This window comes from Sparus aurata, chromosome 24, assembly GCF_900880675.1.
Source record: "Sparus aurata chromosome 24, fSpaAur1.1, whole genome shotgun sequence".
Taxonomy (NCBI): Eukaryota; Metazoa; Chordata; class Actinopteri; order Spariformes; family Sparidae; genus Sparus; species Sparus aurata.
Window position 1 is genome coordinate 18,825,166 of NC_044210.1, and position 16,306 is coordinate 18,841,471.

Consider the following 16,306-nt stretch of genomic DNA (forward strand, 5'->3'; position numbering starts at 1 on the left):
GAGGAAACAGGTTTAAATTAGGATCGACCGATATGGGTCAAGGCCGATACCGCCCTGGTCCACACCTCTGAAGGGTGATAGTCAGTGTTAAAGGATGAATAACTAGCTTATACATGACACAAGGTCACGTGACAACAACTGGACCGAACCTGAAAGAACAAACAACAACAGGAGCACCTGAACTGCACACAGCTCAAGAACAGATTAATTTTAAATTACATTTAAATTGTAGTTCAGTTAAACCATTACAGTTTTGGATGTGTTTGCAGAACAACTCTCAGTCTGGACTACAACATCATACTGCTGATATTTTTAATGTGACATCATATTTTCCAGCTGGCGACAAAACTAGATATTCTTGATGAGACATCACAACCTTTTTGAGTCGCGTTTGTGGCAATAAAACCAAATATATTTTAAGCGATGTCGCCAATGTTTTGGTAATGAAACTGTATATTTCTGATGAGATGTCGGGACCTTTATCCAGCCGTGTTTAAGAGCCAAACCGGATGTTGTTTACTAGACGCTTGGACCATTTGCAGACGTGTTTGTGGCAACAAGATGGGAATTATCAGCCCAAACATCTCTTCCACAACCTGAACTATGTGGTGGGTTTTATGCCTGAACCCTAACCAGACTGTAAGCGTAGTGATGTCACAACATACATTTTGAAATTAAACAAAAAAACCTGTAAAGTTCCAACAAAAACAAATGAAACGTTTCAACATATTTGTGATTTACAGAAACTTAAATTGCCAAGATTTGTTCTGGCTGAAACTTTGGAGGGAATTCTCGTCAGCATGAGCAGTGTTGATTGGCTGCAGTCTGGTGTAATTGGACAGATTTCACTTTTCTGTCAGTTACTGCAGCCAATCAGGATGCAGCACCAGTGAAACAGAGTTTATTTAACCTGAATGAAATCAATGATACGTCCTGTTGGACTCTTCTGGTTACTCATAACAAGTGTGTGTGTTTGCATGTGTCCTGCCTGTTGGCTCCAGGGTGGAGGATAACTTTGCTGCCTTGGCCGGCGGCTCGGCGCGTCCATTGAGTGAAGAGTCCAGGTGGACCCACCGGTCCCGTCCTGGTCTGTCTGTGCCCACCAGGACGGACGCACTCAGCCCCCTCCCCTCCTGCTCCACCTTGTCCAGTGCCATCTTTGGGGGGGTGGATATAAATATCTGTGAGCGTGTGTCGCCGTGAAAGCTCAGAGGAAACTTCCAGACAGGTCGTCAATTTTTGTTCCAATCACATCAGGAACTTGAAATCAGTTTAAAGAGAAGATTAAACTTGTTGATCTTTGGATTTAATAAACAGTTTGTATGTCTGCAGCCAGCAGAGGGCAGTAAACACTTCCAGAAGTCTTATACAGTCAGTAAGCAACTAAAACATGAGATATTAAATCATTCGTTGAAGTCAAAAGACTTTAAATGTAAGAGAATGATAAAGCGCTGATTTTATGTTGGAGCGTCCGCCTCACAGGCTTCAGAGTGACGGCAGCAGATCTCATCAGACTGAAGCTTGTGGCTCCTGCTGCGTCTCAGCCGAGCGTCCAGCTTCATCCTAATCCCCTGGTAAAAGTCAACCAGCTCTGTGGAGACAGGAATCCTAATTGGTGCGGATCTAATGCGGCCTCATTAATCTTTTAATCCTCATTTCCTCGCCGCCCCCCCGGCCCCGACCCGCTGGCCGTGAACTTGTCTGGCCCCTCGCAGCAAAGTCAAATGCTTCGCTGACGACGACTAACCGAACCTGAAGGATCATCAGGGAAGTAAAATCATGAAATACAGATGATGTGGCTGCTTCATCGTCATCTTTTATCCAATCTGTGCTTTCAGGTGATGTGGCGCTTCCTCTGGCGGCCATGTTGGAGGTCTTCAGCTCCATGAACGGCTGTTAACAAGGGATTATGGGTACAGAGAGACAGATGTGGTGCTTCAAACCATCTGTAGACACTGAAGGTAAACACCACAGTATGTCCTGGTGAAATGTAACTAAGTACATTTACTCAGGTGCTGAATAATGTAAAATATGACTTTGTTAACATTGAAAGTCGTCCATGTGAATTCTTCTTGAGTAAAAGTCTTGAAATATCTGATATTAAATGTATTTAAGCATCAAAATTACGAGTAAATATACTTACAAAGGGATCAACAGGATCTGATATCCAGCCTTTGCTTTTTAAATGTGATTGATGGGAACATTTTGAAGGATAACTTTCTCCACATGTCAATCAGTAATCATCTAATCAGACACACTGACGACCTCAAGAGTCAAAAAATATTGTTGTGATTTAAACTGGGACTTTTTAAAATTCCTTGTTGTCCTGATTCGACTCTGAAGAAGCAAAACAAACCTTCAAATTTACATCTAAAATATTGTCTAACATAGAAGCTTTAAGTATTTTGAACTAACCCAATCTAATTAAACATTTTCATACTATAACATGATAAATTCAGACCTTTTGTTTGTAGATAATAAACTATTTAAGCTGCCAGTCGAAGGAACCTGAAGGCATCAACACCTTAAACGGATCTTTATTAGTTTTCTTACAAAACGACCAATAAACAAGCTTTAATAAGAAATAACATCGATTACACAGTGATTAAGATATATACAGCAAGAAATATATACGACAATATAAAACAACCAAATAAATAAATACTTGTACAGAGGTTTGGGGGTTCGATGGCATTTACAGTGAAAACTCTGTCCGGCCTGAACGTGGAAGCTGCTCGACAAACGATCCTGATCGAGAACCGCAAGTTGGACTTTGGTCAAAAATAAGACGTTGGAGAAAATGGCGACACGTCTTTGTACTCCTCTTTGATAATGTTTTATCGTTGGCTTAGCTTAGCACAAAGACTGGAAGCAGGGGGAAACTGTTAGCTTCAAAGTGGCCTTGTTTACATTCCATTCATGCATTTCTCCAATTCTACCCAGCAACAGCTGCTGTAGCTTTTGTTGGATGGACGTTATAAAAACATACATTTTCCTGCAGCTTCCGGTGGTTTTTTTGCTGCGACAGGCCCTAACTGGAGGCGCAGAGATGAAACACGCCCTTGTTTTCTGACGATGTTCTGTGCTGATGGCTCTGGATCACCTGAAGGTTTCTGCGGTGCTGATTGAGCTCCAACCGTCTGGTGTTTGCCGGTTGTAACGCGGCGTCTCAGCCTCGAGCGACAGGAAGCTGGAAAAGCAAGAATATAAAGAGTTATAACGAGCGACGGATGAGAAAACACAACATGATGTCAACCAATCCACTGATCCTGCTGATGCACCACCAGGCTCAGTCTGAAGCATGTTTGCACAGCTTCACTCGTTTTGCTTTGATTACTGCAAACTTTCCCTCCACATTTTTTGGGCCCAGCTTTTGTTCGCTGCACCTCAATACATCATCATCATCTGATCATCTGTAAGCAGTCAGTTCATGAGATTGGACGCATTTTCACGTGTTTCCAGTTTTTCTTCATGCGCGAGTCTTCTGACCGGCACATGTATGAATCTCAGAGCAGCTGGGAAACATGCAGCAGAGAAAAGAACTGAATAATAACTCTGTGCGTTCCCTCCAAAAGCCGCTAACGACTAAGTCACATTTCACAACTTTTCTCTTCTTTTTTTTTAACATCCAAACGATCCTGACGACTCGACAAGCAAGGAAAGACACCTTCCTTGCTTTAAACTAACGCTCCATGATCAGCTGTTCTTACCCTTCGGGAGCAAAGAGAACCTGAGAATCCGTTCCGGCAGGCGCAGACGTTCGGTCGGACACATCGACTGCCGTAGAGACACTTCTGTTCACAGAGAGCTGAGGAAACAAATGATTGAATCAGCCAAGAGAGCAAACGTCTGCCAACCGTTTTGTGTATTTTGTTGGGATACTCACGGATCTGACACAACATGCCTTGCCACCCTGGAGCACAGTGGCAGGTGTTCGAACCAACACACTCGCCTCCATTTAGACACTTCTGCAGACAGCTGGCTGAGAGACAGAAGCAAGCGAGCCGGTGAGTGACAGCTGTCAACTGTTGAAGGGAAGCTCCAACAGAGAACGATTATCTGCCGTTAATCCTCTCTTCCCTGGTGTCTGGGTGTCTTTTAGGTAACTGTTTCTTCAGCAGCGTCTTGCTGAGAAGTGCGAAGGTCAGCCCCATGAAACACTGCAGACATTACAGCTGATGGTTTCCATATGGGAGGCGCCTTTGTGGAAGCATCCGTCAGCAGAGACTGGAGAGGCTGGACTGTGTCACCGAGCCTGTTTCTGCCTCAGTTTGAGCTCTACAGAGATGAAAAGCTCTGCAATCTTCTATGCTCGTCTGACTGAAAGGTCAAACCTCCTCTCCTGACTCAGGTTTTTATATTTAATCCATGTGGGGCTGAGGTTTACTGAACGGTGAACCATGTGAAGATTTTAGATCATGTAGAAACTCTCGCTTCTGTCTCCACGCTTCACATCACCTCACTGACAAGCAGATCTCACGTCAGCATACCAATGAAGCACTGTAGCAACAATTTACTTGACTTTGGTTAATATATGAATTTATTGTAAGCAACATAAAATTGACGCTAGCTCAGAAGCAGAGACAGAATAAAAGTTGTTGGGATCCTACAAAGCTTCTGATCTTGACTCTTGAGGCTGCTGTTCCAGTTCTGTTCTCTATCAAGCATCAATCATCATCAATGTGTTTTTTTAATCGAGGCAGCAATCTGTAGTAATTAATTCTTAATTTGGCATTTCAGCAATCACCATCTTGCTTCGCTTGCTTTTGGAACCAAAGGTGACTATGTTTAGTAAAGAGGGTCTGAGAACCGGAGGATACATTGCAACTTTTTACAAGGTAGGCACGCTCTACTTTATCGTCTATTTACCCTAAATGGGACTTTCATTAACAAACTGAACATCATAAAGTGTTGAAGAAGAGTTTAAACTAAAGATTGAGATCATAAACACATTAAAAAACTGTTTACTGAGGTAATAAATCAAGTGGGGTCATTTTCTCTTGGGCTTACAAACAAGCAATCTTCTTTTTGAACATTCACTGGTGTAGAGTTTAGGTGATGTGACTTTGTATGTTAGAGCAGGAAGGAAAGCAGATGTTTTCAGCTGTTCACACTGATCGGATCCAACAAGGTGGCCTTGAGGATGATGATTCGGTTCTGATTCTTGAATCAAAGCACTTACGTTTGTCACATCTCTGTCCTCGCCAACCCGATGGACAGTCGCAAATATCTGGACCGACACACCTGCCGCCGTTCATACACATGGGCTCACACACACCTGCAGACAGACAGAAAGAGAGAGGGAAATTGTAGGAGAGTTTTTCCAAGTATGCTAATTAAGCAATAATGAAGAAGAGAAGGAGGGCAAGGATGTGTGGAGAAGAAGAAAGCCAAGGATGAAGAAGACGGACAGCTTGATGCCGAAGTAAAAAAGTTCAAGCAAGATGTGAGAAAGCAGAAATCAAGAGCAGGATGAAGGAAAGGATTGTGATTGAGGTAACGCCACAGAAGGAACAAAGAAATTCAAAGAAAAGAACGACTGACTTTTCTCGCATCGCCTCCCGGTGTATCCCTGCAGACAGGAGCAGACGTTGTTCCTCATGCACAGACCGCCGTTCTTACAGGGAGGACTGCACACAGCTGGAGGAGGATACGAATAACTCAATGAATGCTTGAATGGATGTTTTACTTACTGATGGATGGGAGTCTGAAGTTGTAGATTTACCATTCTGACACTGGGCACCGTAGAAACCGTGAGGACACTCACAAGTATTCTGCCGAACACACGAACCTCCATTCAGGCACACGGAAGAGCAGAGAGCTGAAGGAGGACAGACGAGATTGTCAGCATTCAGAGGTCAAAAACTCCAAAACACTCATGAATGATGAAATCCAGACCACACTCACCGGTCTCACAGGACGGTCCGGTCCAGCCCGGCGGACACAAACACTCGTCTGGAGACACACACTGGCCTCCGTTGTGACAGTGACGGCTACACACCACTGCAGTCCACAAAAAACAATATTCATCACGATCATGAAGAAAGCAATCACATTTTCTTCCAGTAAATGACGAAAAAAAAGGTGAAATGTGAACTCACTGGTCTCACATCGAGGTCCGACAAACCCGTAAGGACAAGAACAAGTCTGGAGTCCAACACAAGTGCCTCCATTTTCACACGGTAACCTGCACAGAGCTGCAGAGATACATTTCAGTTAGTTCTACATCTGTTATCGTTGATTCATTAGCCATCATTGTCATTAAACACCTCATAGACATCTGACTGGATTAACTGGGACAAAGGAGGCGAGCTTTACCTTCCTGGCAGGTTTCTCCATGAAAACCTTTGAGACACTGACACACACCCGGAGCAATGCAATCACCGCCGTTCATACAATTTGGTTCACAGATTGCTAAGAAAGAAAAGAAAAACAAATGAATACATAGAGAAAGATAATGACTGAAAGAATTAATGCAAGATGTTTATTTGTTTACCTGTCAGACAGTCAAATCCAGTGTATCCTGGTTTGCAGCGGCATGTATTTGGCGCAGCACACTCCATGTTCCTGCCACACGTGTGTCTGCAAACAGCTTGAAAACAGACATTTGTACTGTTAAACCTGCTGGTACCATTAACAGAAGACCATAGGGCAGTTAAGGGCTTAATATGTGATAATAAGATGCATTAATTAAATTAATCCTTACCTCGACATGCCCGTCCGTCTCCAGTGTATCCTACTGGACACCTCCCACAGCGGTAACCACCGTCCATCGCTGGCTCGCACAGGACACCAGGAAAACATGGCCGGTCGGCGCAGGTCGTCACATGCACCGTCGTGTCACTCCTATCCACTGGCTGGAATGAGGTAGTTCTTTGCAGCAGGGGGCTGCTGTAGACGGTCTTGCCAGGCGTTGTGAAGGTCAAAGCTGGGACTGCCTGCACAATCTTTGGCCCTTCAGATCCAGGATCAGCCTCGTCGCCATCTGCAGAGAACTCTGACTCAGACAGCGAGTAGGACAGAGCGGTGAGGGCGGCTGTCAGAGGGAGGGCCAGTCTTGGAGGGGTCCAGGGTTTGGACTGAGTGGATGCCAGATGGCGAAGCTGGGGCTGGGTTGTGTGTTTGGCAGACTGAGTGGAGAGGTGAGGACTGGACGGTGTTACTTTGGAAGGTGTGGTGCCAGCTGACGGTCGTTCAGACTGCTGGAAGATAATCGTAGAGTGAAAGGAAGGAAGGAAGATGATTTGATGTCTACCTGACACACAGAACAGAAATGGTGAACTCACCTTGTAGACTGTCACATGGGGAACTGTAAACTCTCTGGAGAAAGTCGTGCTAGATCTGGCATATGTCCTGAGGTTTACACTTTGGCGGGTGACGTAAGTATTTGCACTGATTGACGTTCTTGGAAAATCCCTTGAAGCAGTGACCGCCTCTCTCCTCCCTGTACCGCCTCCCCTCCCTGAGGCGGGAACCTGCTGTGGTGTGTTATCCCGGTTGGCTCTGGTGACAGACAGGGACAGGTGTTTGACGCCGTGCCTGGTGGGAAGGTTGGGCAGGTGGAGCTGGGAGACTTTGCTGCTGCTTCCATGAGCGGATCGGCTGGTTTTAACGACTGTCTGCTGCTGTGGAAGGTGATTGGATGCTGAGAGAAGACAGGAGGTGACATCAGTGCCTTAGACAAATCGACCCAAAGTTACAGACTACTTCTAGGACTATGGCGCATTTTATACTTCATAACTTTATTGGGTCTATTCTTTCCGGGCTTGGGAAAGGAATCAGTTTAAATAATGCCATCTTGCTGAAGAAGAGCGTGCAACCAGACCTTAGATGAATACAATCTGAAGAGAAAATTTACAGCCACTAAATCAATGAAGCACTATAAATGATTCCTGTCTTGTTACAAGTCTGCGTGACTCATCTGCATAAACACTTTGTCCCAGACACGATCTACAGTAAAGGGATCAGAGTTGGAATGAAACTGTCTCCTCTGTGTCGTTAGGACCCCCCTCTCCTTTCATGAGAAAATAACATTAAACAAACTCAGACACAACTTTGCGGCTGGGCAGCGAGTCAAAAAGCAAAGTACCAATGGTGGTACTCTGGTTTCTAAGCACTGATTTATCGGCTGCAATAAATGCCATTCCTTCCACCAAGAAAAACACATAAAAATAAAACAACAACAGGGAAACCATCATAACAACAAATTTGAAGATCTTTAAAGTAGCCCACAATGTTTTTGATCCCCAACAATCACACATAATTACAGTCATTAAAGAATCATTAAAGTAATTCTATCTATAAAAGTCTCTTTAGGCAGTCAAGTACTCTTCCATAGATCTCCAGTATTTAGAGGGGCAATGAAAAGTTTTGGAGCCTTTTCTTAAGTCCTTACCTGCTTTAGCGTTCTTCATGCAGACACGTCCGTTGCCATAAAGGCCAGGTGGGCAACGTCCACAGACGTAACCGACATGTGGCGGCCTGCGGTTGATGCACTGAACACCGGGGAAGCAGGGTCTGCTGGCACATGTAGCCGAGACATTCACCGCCAAAGCCTGACCTGATCCTGAGAGACACAAACTATAATGAGAACCATCATCTTTTGAAACTCAAGTCACTGATCAAGCAGCTGTATTTGACGAGTTGGGAGTGAAAACATGTTGTTGAGTCACATTCCCAGATCGTCAAACACTGATGTTTTGGTTACCAAGACACAACAGTTAACTATCTTTCTAAAGAATCACCTCCTCCATCCTAGGTTTCCCTAGGTACTACAGCTGTGTACAGATATAATGGAGCTTGAAATAGGCTCATCAGGTACACTTACAACCCAGTAAAGGTTGCTAGAGATGGTTTGAAATGTTGTGCTTACCTGGAGCTGGTTTGCCATTTCCCAAAGGCAGGGTTACAGTGGATGTCTTGGCAATAGTGTCGATGATTTTTGGTGGATCAGGCCTGACTTGGTCCTGTCTTACTCCTGAGATGTTCTTTAAAACGCCTGTGGATGGGTCAGGTTTGATTCCATGGTTCGGTCTCAAAACATCGGTCTTTGCTTGGGAAACAATTGATGTAACTGCTGTGATGCTCCTGTTAGTTTCCGTCGTAAAGAGTACTGGGCTCTGGCTTATTCCTGGAATCCTCCTCAAAGTGGTGGTCTTAGGTCTTAATTGGATTGGATCAATCCTCGGAATCGGCTTCTCCACCTCAGCCCTCGTCTGCGGGGAACTACCACTTGAGGTCTTCCGGAAAGTGTCTGGCTTCATTTTGGGTGGCAGCAGCAGAACATCTGGTATCTTGTAGACAGTTGTACGAGGAGCAGATGTGGGAGAGATGGGGACTGGCCTGATGACTGCTGTAGGATGAAAGACACAGATTATTCTTTTTTATATATATATTGGACGACTTTATCTGATTCTTTTGCTTCCTATTGAATTTCTAGATCACCCACTCTGAAATAAACCAACTGCGAAGAGGTAAATGATGGAAGACGGTCACCTGGAAGGTTCAGAAGGTTATTTTTTTATGAGACAGACGCCCAGCAAGAGACGAGACTTTGGAACCAGTTTGTGTAAAGATCTCAACGAGGCATGATTACCACTCACAGCCTATCAACACATTTACAAGCTGCGAGCGAAGCAGGAAACACTCAGTGATTCATGTCGACAGACTGCAGACATGACTGCAACCTGAATCTGATTTATCCTGCGTTAGCGCGGCCAACTGTGCATTTCTTGCTCTGACTCTAATTCAACCGAAGCAGATTACATTATGAAACTTTTCAAGTTTCGACATCACGACTCATCTGTTTAGACTTATTTAGAGCTGAAGTTACTTACGCCGGATTGATTTGTCAAACGTCAAGTGAAAGTTTTTAAACAGTTTCTTTCCTCTGGATTTATTTGTAGAGATATGTTCTGTGTATTGTCATGTAATTACCATCATCTTTATAGCACATGGATTACACTTCTGTTCTTACTGTGATCCTTCATATACTGATTCTAATTCAGGTTTTCTTCTCTCTTCGTCGTCTTTTCTGTCTTCAGTTCGAGACGCTTGCTTGTGATTAAGGGCTGTACTGGAAATAAATCAAGTTGTCTTGATCTCTCTGTGTTACATGACTTGTCTGCTTTTGATCGCAGGCCTGATCTCAACAGGGAACAGCAGAAAAAAGACCACAAGAGAAGAGGAAAACCCACAGCCTGCTTTGCATCCAGAACATTTAAGATTTAAGGACTTCACGGTGTGACCCCGGTGCAGCTCCTGTTGGCCCCTGACACACAAAGTTGTGTATCTTTTGCATTGAACTGAGAGAGGGGGTCAAATAAGTCAAACTAAATTCCCTTTGAGCGAGAAGATCAGAGGACTAATGAATAAGCAGTTAAACAAAGCGGATGACGAAATCCAAGGTTCTGTCCTCGTGAGTATCCTTTTACAAAGTTCCATGAGAATGACAAACATTGTATAACTGACAGTAATTCAAGCTATGTGCTTTTCTGTGAGCCAATTCTTCCATTAGGGATAATACTGTCTTGAGGCAGACAACTTGATTTGATTTTCAGCTGCTGAGATGCCAGGCTTTGACATTCTTTGTTTACTCGAAGGACAACAATGGAATTGTGAGAAAGCCTCAACTCTGCTGATGTCGAAGGTCCTCATGTAAAAGCAAACACTGATGATGACTTGCAAATGCTATTCAACCAAGGTTTTTTTTAAAGCTATTTATTAGGAACTTAAAATAGACCTGCTCGACTCAAAATGAATTCTATGAAGTGAGTCAACATCTTAAAGCTTTTGACAAATGTCCCATCTCATAATGTTAAAACAAGTGGGAAGAAATTCATCGATCTTTCTCTTTATCCAAATCGCACCAACGGTGAATGAGGTCTTTTCAGGTTTTGTGTAGTCCTGCTGACCAACCAACCAATCCACAAACTAACCCACCAACCAACCAACCAACCCACTGAGAGAGAAAGTCTGTAATTTATTCAGCCTTTTCTTCAGATTCTGTCAGACTGTTGCGTGCCTGCAGCTGCTTCACACTGAACACAGGAGCTGGCACTTTTATGAATCTCAGGCGTTTCAGTATTACAACTATTACTATTTACTGTGTGGATTTTATATCCATACGCGCGCATATACACAACTGAACCATTAAGCTCGGCAGGAAGCAGGTTTTCCTCCCACAGCGTCAGTGTTTTCAAAGCATTAACTCCAGTTAGCGTTCGCCGCTCCACAAAGTGAGCACATGGAGGGAGGCAGTGGTATCAGCTGCCATCAGCCATCTGGTTTCCATTCAGCACAAGCACCGCATCCCTGCTGAGTGTTCCTTAGAGACGCTTGACTGCGATGAACAAATTCACCTTCACATTCTGGGCAGTTAGCTGATGCTCTGATCCAAAGAGATCTACTCGCTAATCTTCAAATGTATTTGGAGTTGCATGGAAATAATCACAGATGAATTTTAGAGCCAACATCACAACCTCCAACAGATGATCATATACGATGGTAGATTTTTTATTATGTGAGAGCTAAGAACTCACAATTCCAAAGAACAGCAGTATCTGATAAACTCATGGCTGTTAATGAGATCCAGGTTTGGGGAGAGGAGCTATGTCATCATGTTCAGGTAGTCTTGAATGTGTACAGTGTATTTTAAATAGGAATTTCCATTATTGCACAAGTCTTATGTTGATACTTTTTGTCAAATCCAAAAAGAAAGAAAGAAAGAAAACACAACAGCAACCTGGCTGATTTATTTCTGTATTAGCCCCAAGAAAATAAGTGATTTCAATAGTTTTAAATAATGAATATTTTATTGCAATATATAAATGTTAATGTCCTATGATCAAGTAAAACTCTGAAAATGTACTTTTGATCAAAAGCTGAATGCAACATCTCCCTTATTTTTTACGATTTTACAGTGTAATTTTACTGAATCTGATCATTTTTGATCTTCTCAGAAACCTGTGGAGGGTTAAAAAAGTTATCATTTCATCCACATGATGTAGTGATCAGGCTGTTTTATGGTCTTTGGCTTTCAGATCTCACGACTGGACGCCAGATTTAACAAATCTTTTACTGGATATCTGCAAAGAATGTGCAAAAGTCCATACTTTGTAGGTATTTAAGGTATTTAGGTTTTTGTTTTTCTCTGCACAGTGACTTCTGGGAAGTATGACACTGTCTGTTCAACACAACTGCTCTGGTTTTACATCATGAAGTGTCATCTTAGCAGAACTGTCTTGGCAGCTTTGAGGCACATACACCTTACACATGCACAGCGTGCTCATGCTCACCTGTACATGTCGTCCCATCCCCCACCATGCCTTTAGGGCACGGGCCGCAGCCATAAGAGCCAAAGCTGTTGAAGCACTGGACTCCTTGGAAGCACGGCTTTCTTTCACACTCATTGATATCTTCCAGGCACGTTATACCTGCCAAAAACACGCACACAGGAAACGGGTTCTGCGATCATAAAGCATAACTGATATTAATCTGCTACACCTGGAAACATGTGAGGCCAGATGATCCAGACAGAGGCAAACTGAATCTTCTTCTTGTGAGTTTTCTATATCAAGAGCTGTATTTTCTGTGAAATGCGGCAGATGGATTTGAAGGACTTTTATTAAATCTTACCTCTCAGCCCTGCAGGACACTCGCACCTGTACCCGCTGGCTGTGTTAAAGCACTTTCCGACCGAGCATGGAGCTGACAGACACTCGTCCACGTCCTCGTCGCAGAGGTCGCCCTGCTTCCCCTCGGGACAGACACACAGGTACTTCCCACTGCCAGCAGGGAAGTTGACGTCCGTGACACATGAACCTCCATGCTGACACCCACATGGCACCACATCGATCTGTATCACAGATGGAAGACAGAGACGCTGCTGAGGCATATATTTATTAATTGCTTCATGTTTGATATTTAACATATTCAAATGAACAGGGATACAGATATATAATTCATAAGCTCCTGCTGGTGCCAGTATTTAGCCGCCCACATATGCGAGCAGCACTGTGCTGTGAGTGTTAATGTAATGTTAAATTCACACCACATTTCCCATAAATCCTTGAGCTTCCTGTACCGTTCCCTCTGATCAGTGTGAGAGCAGAAGAAAAGTGTGGCGGTCAGGTGGAGATAAAGTTCTGCAGGTCCAGTTTGGCTGCGACTGCCTGACTTAATGACTGCTGTTCACTGAGTAAGTTACTGCTGTTTTTACTAACTGCTGTTCACTGAATAGATTTCTGCGGTTCACTGATTGAATTACTGTTGCTCAGAGGATTTCATTTCCCTCACAGGAACCTAATTGGCTGTAAAAGAATACTTTTACTTTATCTGCCCTGCACTCTCCTTCTACTCTACCTCCACGGTGATGGTGCTCTGGGCGTTGCACTCGTCGGACAGCATGAAGCGGAAGGAGCTGCTCGATTGTCGTCCCTCCTCAGGAAGCAATGGGACCCTCCAGATGAGGAGGCCGGCAGGGGAGAGGACAGCCTCCTTCGGGCCCTCCTCCAGCTGGAAGAGGAGCGCCGAACCCTCCGGGTCTGATGCGGCAAACTGGAAGACGAAATTCTCCCCGGCAAATGTCCGCAGGTCGCTTTGTGGTCGGTGGAAGGCCGGCGGCTCGTTGACTGAAGAGAGGAAAGTACCAGTGAATTGATACCAAGAGCTTTGCAGGGAACAACACTTGCTCCTGTTTTCCCACCTTCTTATTTACTCTTAAATCTAGAACTACATGTCTTTGTGTTTTGGTGACAGACTCCACTTCCTGTCCTGAAATAAACTCTTAACAAGTTGGCAAAAACACACCTCCAGGCTGGAAGTATCATTGTAAACACACATGTCCATGGCTCGAGGGCTTTCCAGCTTGTCTTTCCAAGTGGAGCTCTCAAAGGCCATTTCAACAGGATCATGTAGCATCCACTACTGAGATCACGCTTCCCCCACAGATGTTTAATCGGAAGAAAGTAATGATAATCCCAGGAAACACCTGCTCAGCATGATAGTCATATGTTAAGTTACCGACAAGAGAACACTTGCTGATTAAGAGGATTATTTTGATTACTGAATTCCAAAACCTAACTGTCTAGAAGTAAGTAAAAAGTCTGGCATTGTGCTGAGATCTTCCAACTTGCATCCAACATAAATCAACCAGGCTTGTTACAACTGACTCGTGGTTTCTTGAGTGTAAGTAAGGATGATTGTCATTCTGTGTAGCTGTGGTAACCAGCCATGTGATTTACCCCCTCTGCTCTCTCTCACAGTGGTTAAGCGACAGGTCAGGGCATGCTGGGAAACTTAAACATCCGCTCCTTTGATCTGCTGATGGTGACAAACAGGACCACAGTTGGACAGCTAGCACACTAACAGACCAATTCCACTGTGAGGTAAATACTGTTTTAACTGTTCTTCATCACAAACACCTCTGATCACTCAGACACATATGATTGTTGGTCCAAAACCATGTGTCTTAATCAGCATTTCCACCAGATGTTCGCTGAATGTTGATATGTTGGCAAATGTTTCCTTTAAGATTAAAACATTCCTCTGCATTGAAACTAAAAGGTCAAGATGAAACCATGAAAATACACAGAAAAGTACACAGAAAGAGTACAGGACACACTTGTCCACATATTTTTATCTTTAGATTGTAAAGCAAATGTGTACTTTTTAATTCAAAGTGTAGGGCAGGTTATCTCATTATTTTGAAGATGTTTGTGTCTTGAAAAAGCTTCTCTTTCCATAAGATGAGATACGTAATATGTTGTTTGTACCTTGGTTGACAGACCAGATGAATTTGGAGGTGTCTGGGTCACAGAGGAGGCAGGGGCTGCTGGGATTGGAGTCTCCCTCTGTGAAACACATCCCGTCGATGTTACATGTCCTCTCCTGGCAACCGGGGACACAACAAAGACGAGAAGGTTTGTTTGTGTACTCATATTTACAGTGTTGTTTCAGATTGTTGACATGTCGAAGTAGCTTTACAACCGTACGAAACACATTTATTTCCCAGCTGTTTGTTTTCCTTGTGTGGTGTTCTCTTGGGGTGTCAGGTAAGTATCAGGAAATCAGCTTTAAATACACCGTCTGCTCCATCTCTGCAGAAGTTAATTCAATTTAGTGAGCTAAACCTTTTTGTAAGGTTACATGTTGTCCTGTCTCCAGGCCCATAAAAAGCTGTTCCAGTAACAACAAACCCCCTCTGTACCTTTTTTTTTTGCCAGCTGTCGACTCTGGATTAGTCATCCGACAGCTACAAGTTGTTCAGAGTGTAGATTGCAGCTCTAACAGAGGATATAAAACGTTTCCCCACACTTTTCCACTAAACACCCACTGAACCACATCTGTCTCCTGCAATCAGATTTCAAACACTGCAGAGTTTGATCACAAAGAAAAAACTGACTCTGTCTGACTCATCAAACAACAGTTTGTTGGTTTCTTCTTACCATGACGAGGATCTTTTCCTCCTCCAACACATCATTTTAATCACTTAAAGGTGAAGTATGTAATAATAATAAAAATAATATACTCATTGGATACTTCCGGATGATTTCAGTTAAGAACTCTTTCTAGGCAAAAAAGAGTATTAAAGCGTAAAATGTATTTGTCCTCCTCCTACAGATCAGAAAACACCCTCATGGGTAATTTTGTTGGGTGGTTTTATTGGTGAGTTACCTTTAACTTACAGAGTCCTGAGCGCGATGCCTCGCAGACCTGGCAAACGCCATCGTAGATCGTCAGCACCTTGGCCTGGCTGTACTGGGAGCCATCGTTGGTCACCTGGAACAGAAGGGAGCTGACACTGAAAAACACTTCTAAAAATGGAGATAAACAAAATCAAACACTGAAAGACTCTTTAGAGACCTTGATCTCCCAGCGTGCATATGGTTTGTCATCCATCATGAAGTCTTCTGTGTTGACGGCTGTGTTGCTCAGGGATGGAACAGCACAGTCCAAAGCCTTCGAGCTGAGGAAGGTGGCTTTAGTTCTCTGTTTCTCCCCTGGAACCCAAACTCCGTTCATGAACTGTGGAGGCAGATCAACACAGTTAAGAGACAAAGAACAGAGAGAGAGAGAGAAAAAAAACAGCTGTACTTTTGACTTTCCTCACCTTGAGTCTGGTGGCGTAGCAGCTGAGGTCGGAAGAGTCGATGAAGCCGAGGCCGAAGACTCGAATGTTGCGACAATTGAAGGCTCGAATGTCGCACAGTCCACCGTTCTCCAAGTCTGTTATCTCTACTGGCTGGCCTATTGGATGACAGATGGTTGTTTGTTCATGAGTACATTACAAGCTGATCAAAAGAAC

At 43.8% G+C, this 16,306-nt stretch overlaps 1 protein-coding gene and 2 long non-coding RNA genes across 7 annotated transcripts in view; 2 read left to right on the top strand and 1 right to left on the bottom strand.

The window, feature by feature from the left end:
* Nucleotides 1–13,434, top strand: LOC115577065 (uncharacterized). 3 transcript variants are annotated; one of them, XR_003983014.1, is made up of 8 exons: nucleotides 1–608; nucleotides 1,002–1,961; nucleotides 4,741–4,838; nucleotides 9,440–10,417; nucleotides 12,424–12,559; nucleotides 12,644–12,775; nucleotides 13,101–13,198; nucleotides 13,299–13,434. It is a non-coding gene; the product is annotated as an uncharacterized LOC115577065 (long non-coding RNA). The 3 variants fall into 3 exon arrangements; XR_003983015.1 differs by lacking the exons at nucleotides 1–608; nucleotides 1,002–1,961 and adding exons at nucleotides 3,917–4,007; nucleotides 4,103–4,327 and having other exon boundaries at nucleotides 10,140–10,417; XR_003983013.1 differs by lacking the exons at nucleotides 1–608; nucleotides 1,002–1,961 and adding an exon at nucleotides 3,917–4,007 and having other exon boundaries at nucleotides 4,103–4,838; nucleotides 10,140–10,417.
* Nucleotides 2,522–16,306, bottom strand: part of LOC115577009 (von Willebrand factor D and EGF domain-containing protein) — a 27,499-nt gene continuing 13,714 nt past the window's right edge. The window contains exons 13-33 of one of the 3 annotated variants that reach the window (XM_030409757.1): nucleotides 16,112–16,248; nucleotides 15,865–16,026; nucleotides 15,676–15,780; nucleotides 14,775–14,889; nucleotides 13,363–13,631; nucleotides 12,637–12,856; nucleotides 12,297–12,434; nucleotides 8,873–9,349; nucleotides 8,396–8,566; nucleotides 7,287–7,645; nucleotides 6,707–7,202; nucleotides 6,497–6,592; nucleotides 6,319–6,414; nucleotides 6,102–6,197; nucleotides 5,908–6,003; nucleotides 5,726–5,821; nucleotides 5,545–5,640; nucleotides 5,183–5,278; nucleotides 3,887–3,982; nucleotides 3,711–3,808; nucleotides 2,522–3,190 (exon numbers count right to left, since the gene is read on the bottom strand). In XM_030409757.1, the coding sequence (XP_030265617.1) occupies nucleotides 3,170–3,190; nucleotides 3,711–3,808; nucleotides 3,887–3,982; nucleotides 5,183–5,278; nucleotides 5,545–5,640; nucleotides 5,726–5,821; nucleotides 5,908–6,003; nucleotides 6,102–6,197; nucleotides 6,319–6,414; nucleotides 6,497–6,592; nucleotides 6,707–7,202; nucleotides 7,287–7,645; nucleotides 8,396–8,566; nucleotides 8,873–9,349; nucleotides 12,297–12,434; nucleotides 12,637–12,856; nucleotides 13,363–13,631; nucleotides 14,775–14,889; nucleotides 15,676–15,780; nucleotides 15,865–16,026; nucleotides 16,112–16,248 (3,536 nt within the window). In that variant the 3' untranslated portion in view covers nucleotides 2,522–3,169. Of the gene's footprint in view, nucleotides 3,191–3,710; nucleotides 3,809–3,886; nucleotides 3,983–5,182; nucleotides 5,279–5,544; nucleotides 5,641–5,725; nucleotides 5,822–5,907; nucleotides 6,004–6,101; nucleotides 6,198–6,318; nucleotides 6,415–6,496; nucleotides 6,593–6,706; nucleotides 7,203–7,286; nucleotides 7,646–8,395; nucleotides 8,567–8,872; nucleotides 9,353–12,296; nucleotides 12,435–12,636; nucleotides 12,857–13,362; nucleotides 13,632–14,774; nucleotides 14,890–15,675; nucleotides 15,781–15,864; nucleotides 16,027–16,111; nucleotides 16,249–16,306 lie in introns of all 3 variants that reach the window. The other 2 variants (XM_030409758.1, XM_030409756.1) reach the window with 2 other exon arrangements.
* The window catches only part of LOC115577063 (uncharacterized), an 18,512-nt gene continuing 16,474 nt past the window's right edge, over nucleotides 14,269–16,306 (top strand). The window contains exons 1-2 of the long non-coding RNA XR_003983009.1: nucleotides 14,269–14,387; nucleotides 14,787–14,921. This is a non-coding gene — a long non-coding RNA (uncharacterized LOC115577063). The remainder of the gene's footprint in view (nucleotides 14,388–14,786; nucleotides 14,922–16,306) is intronic.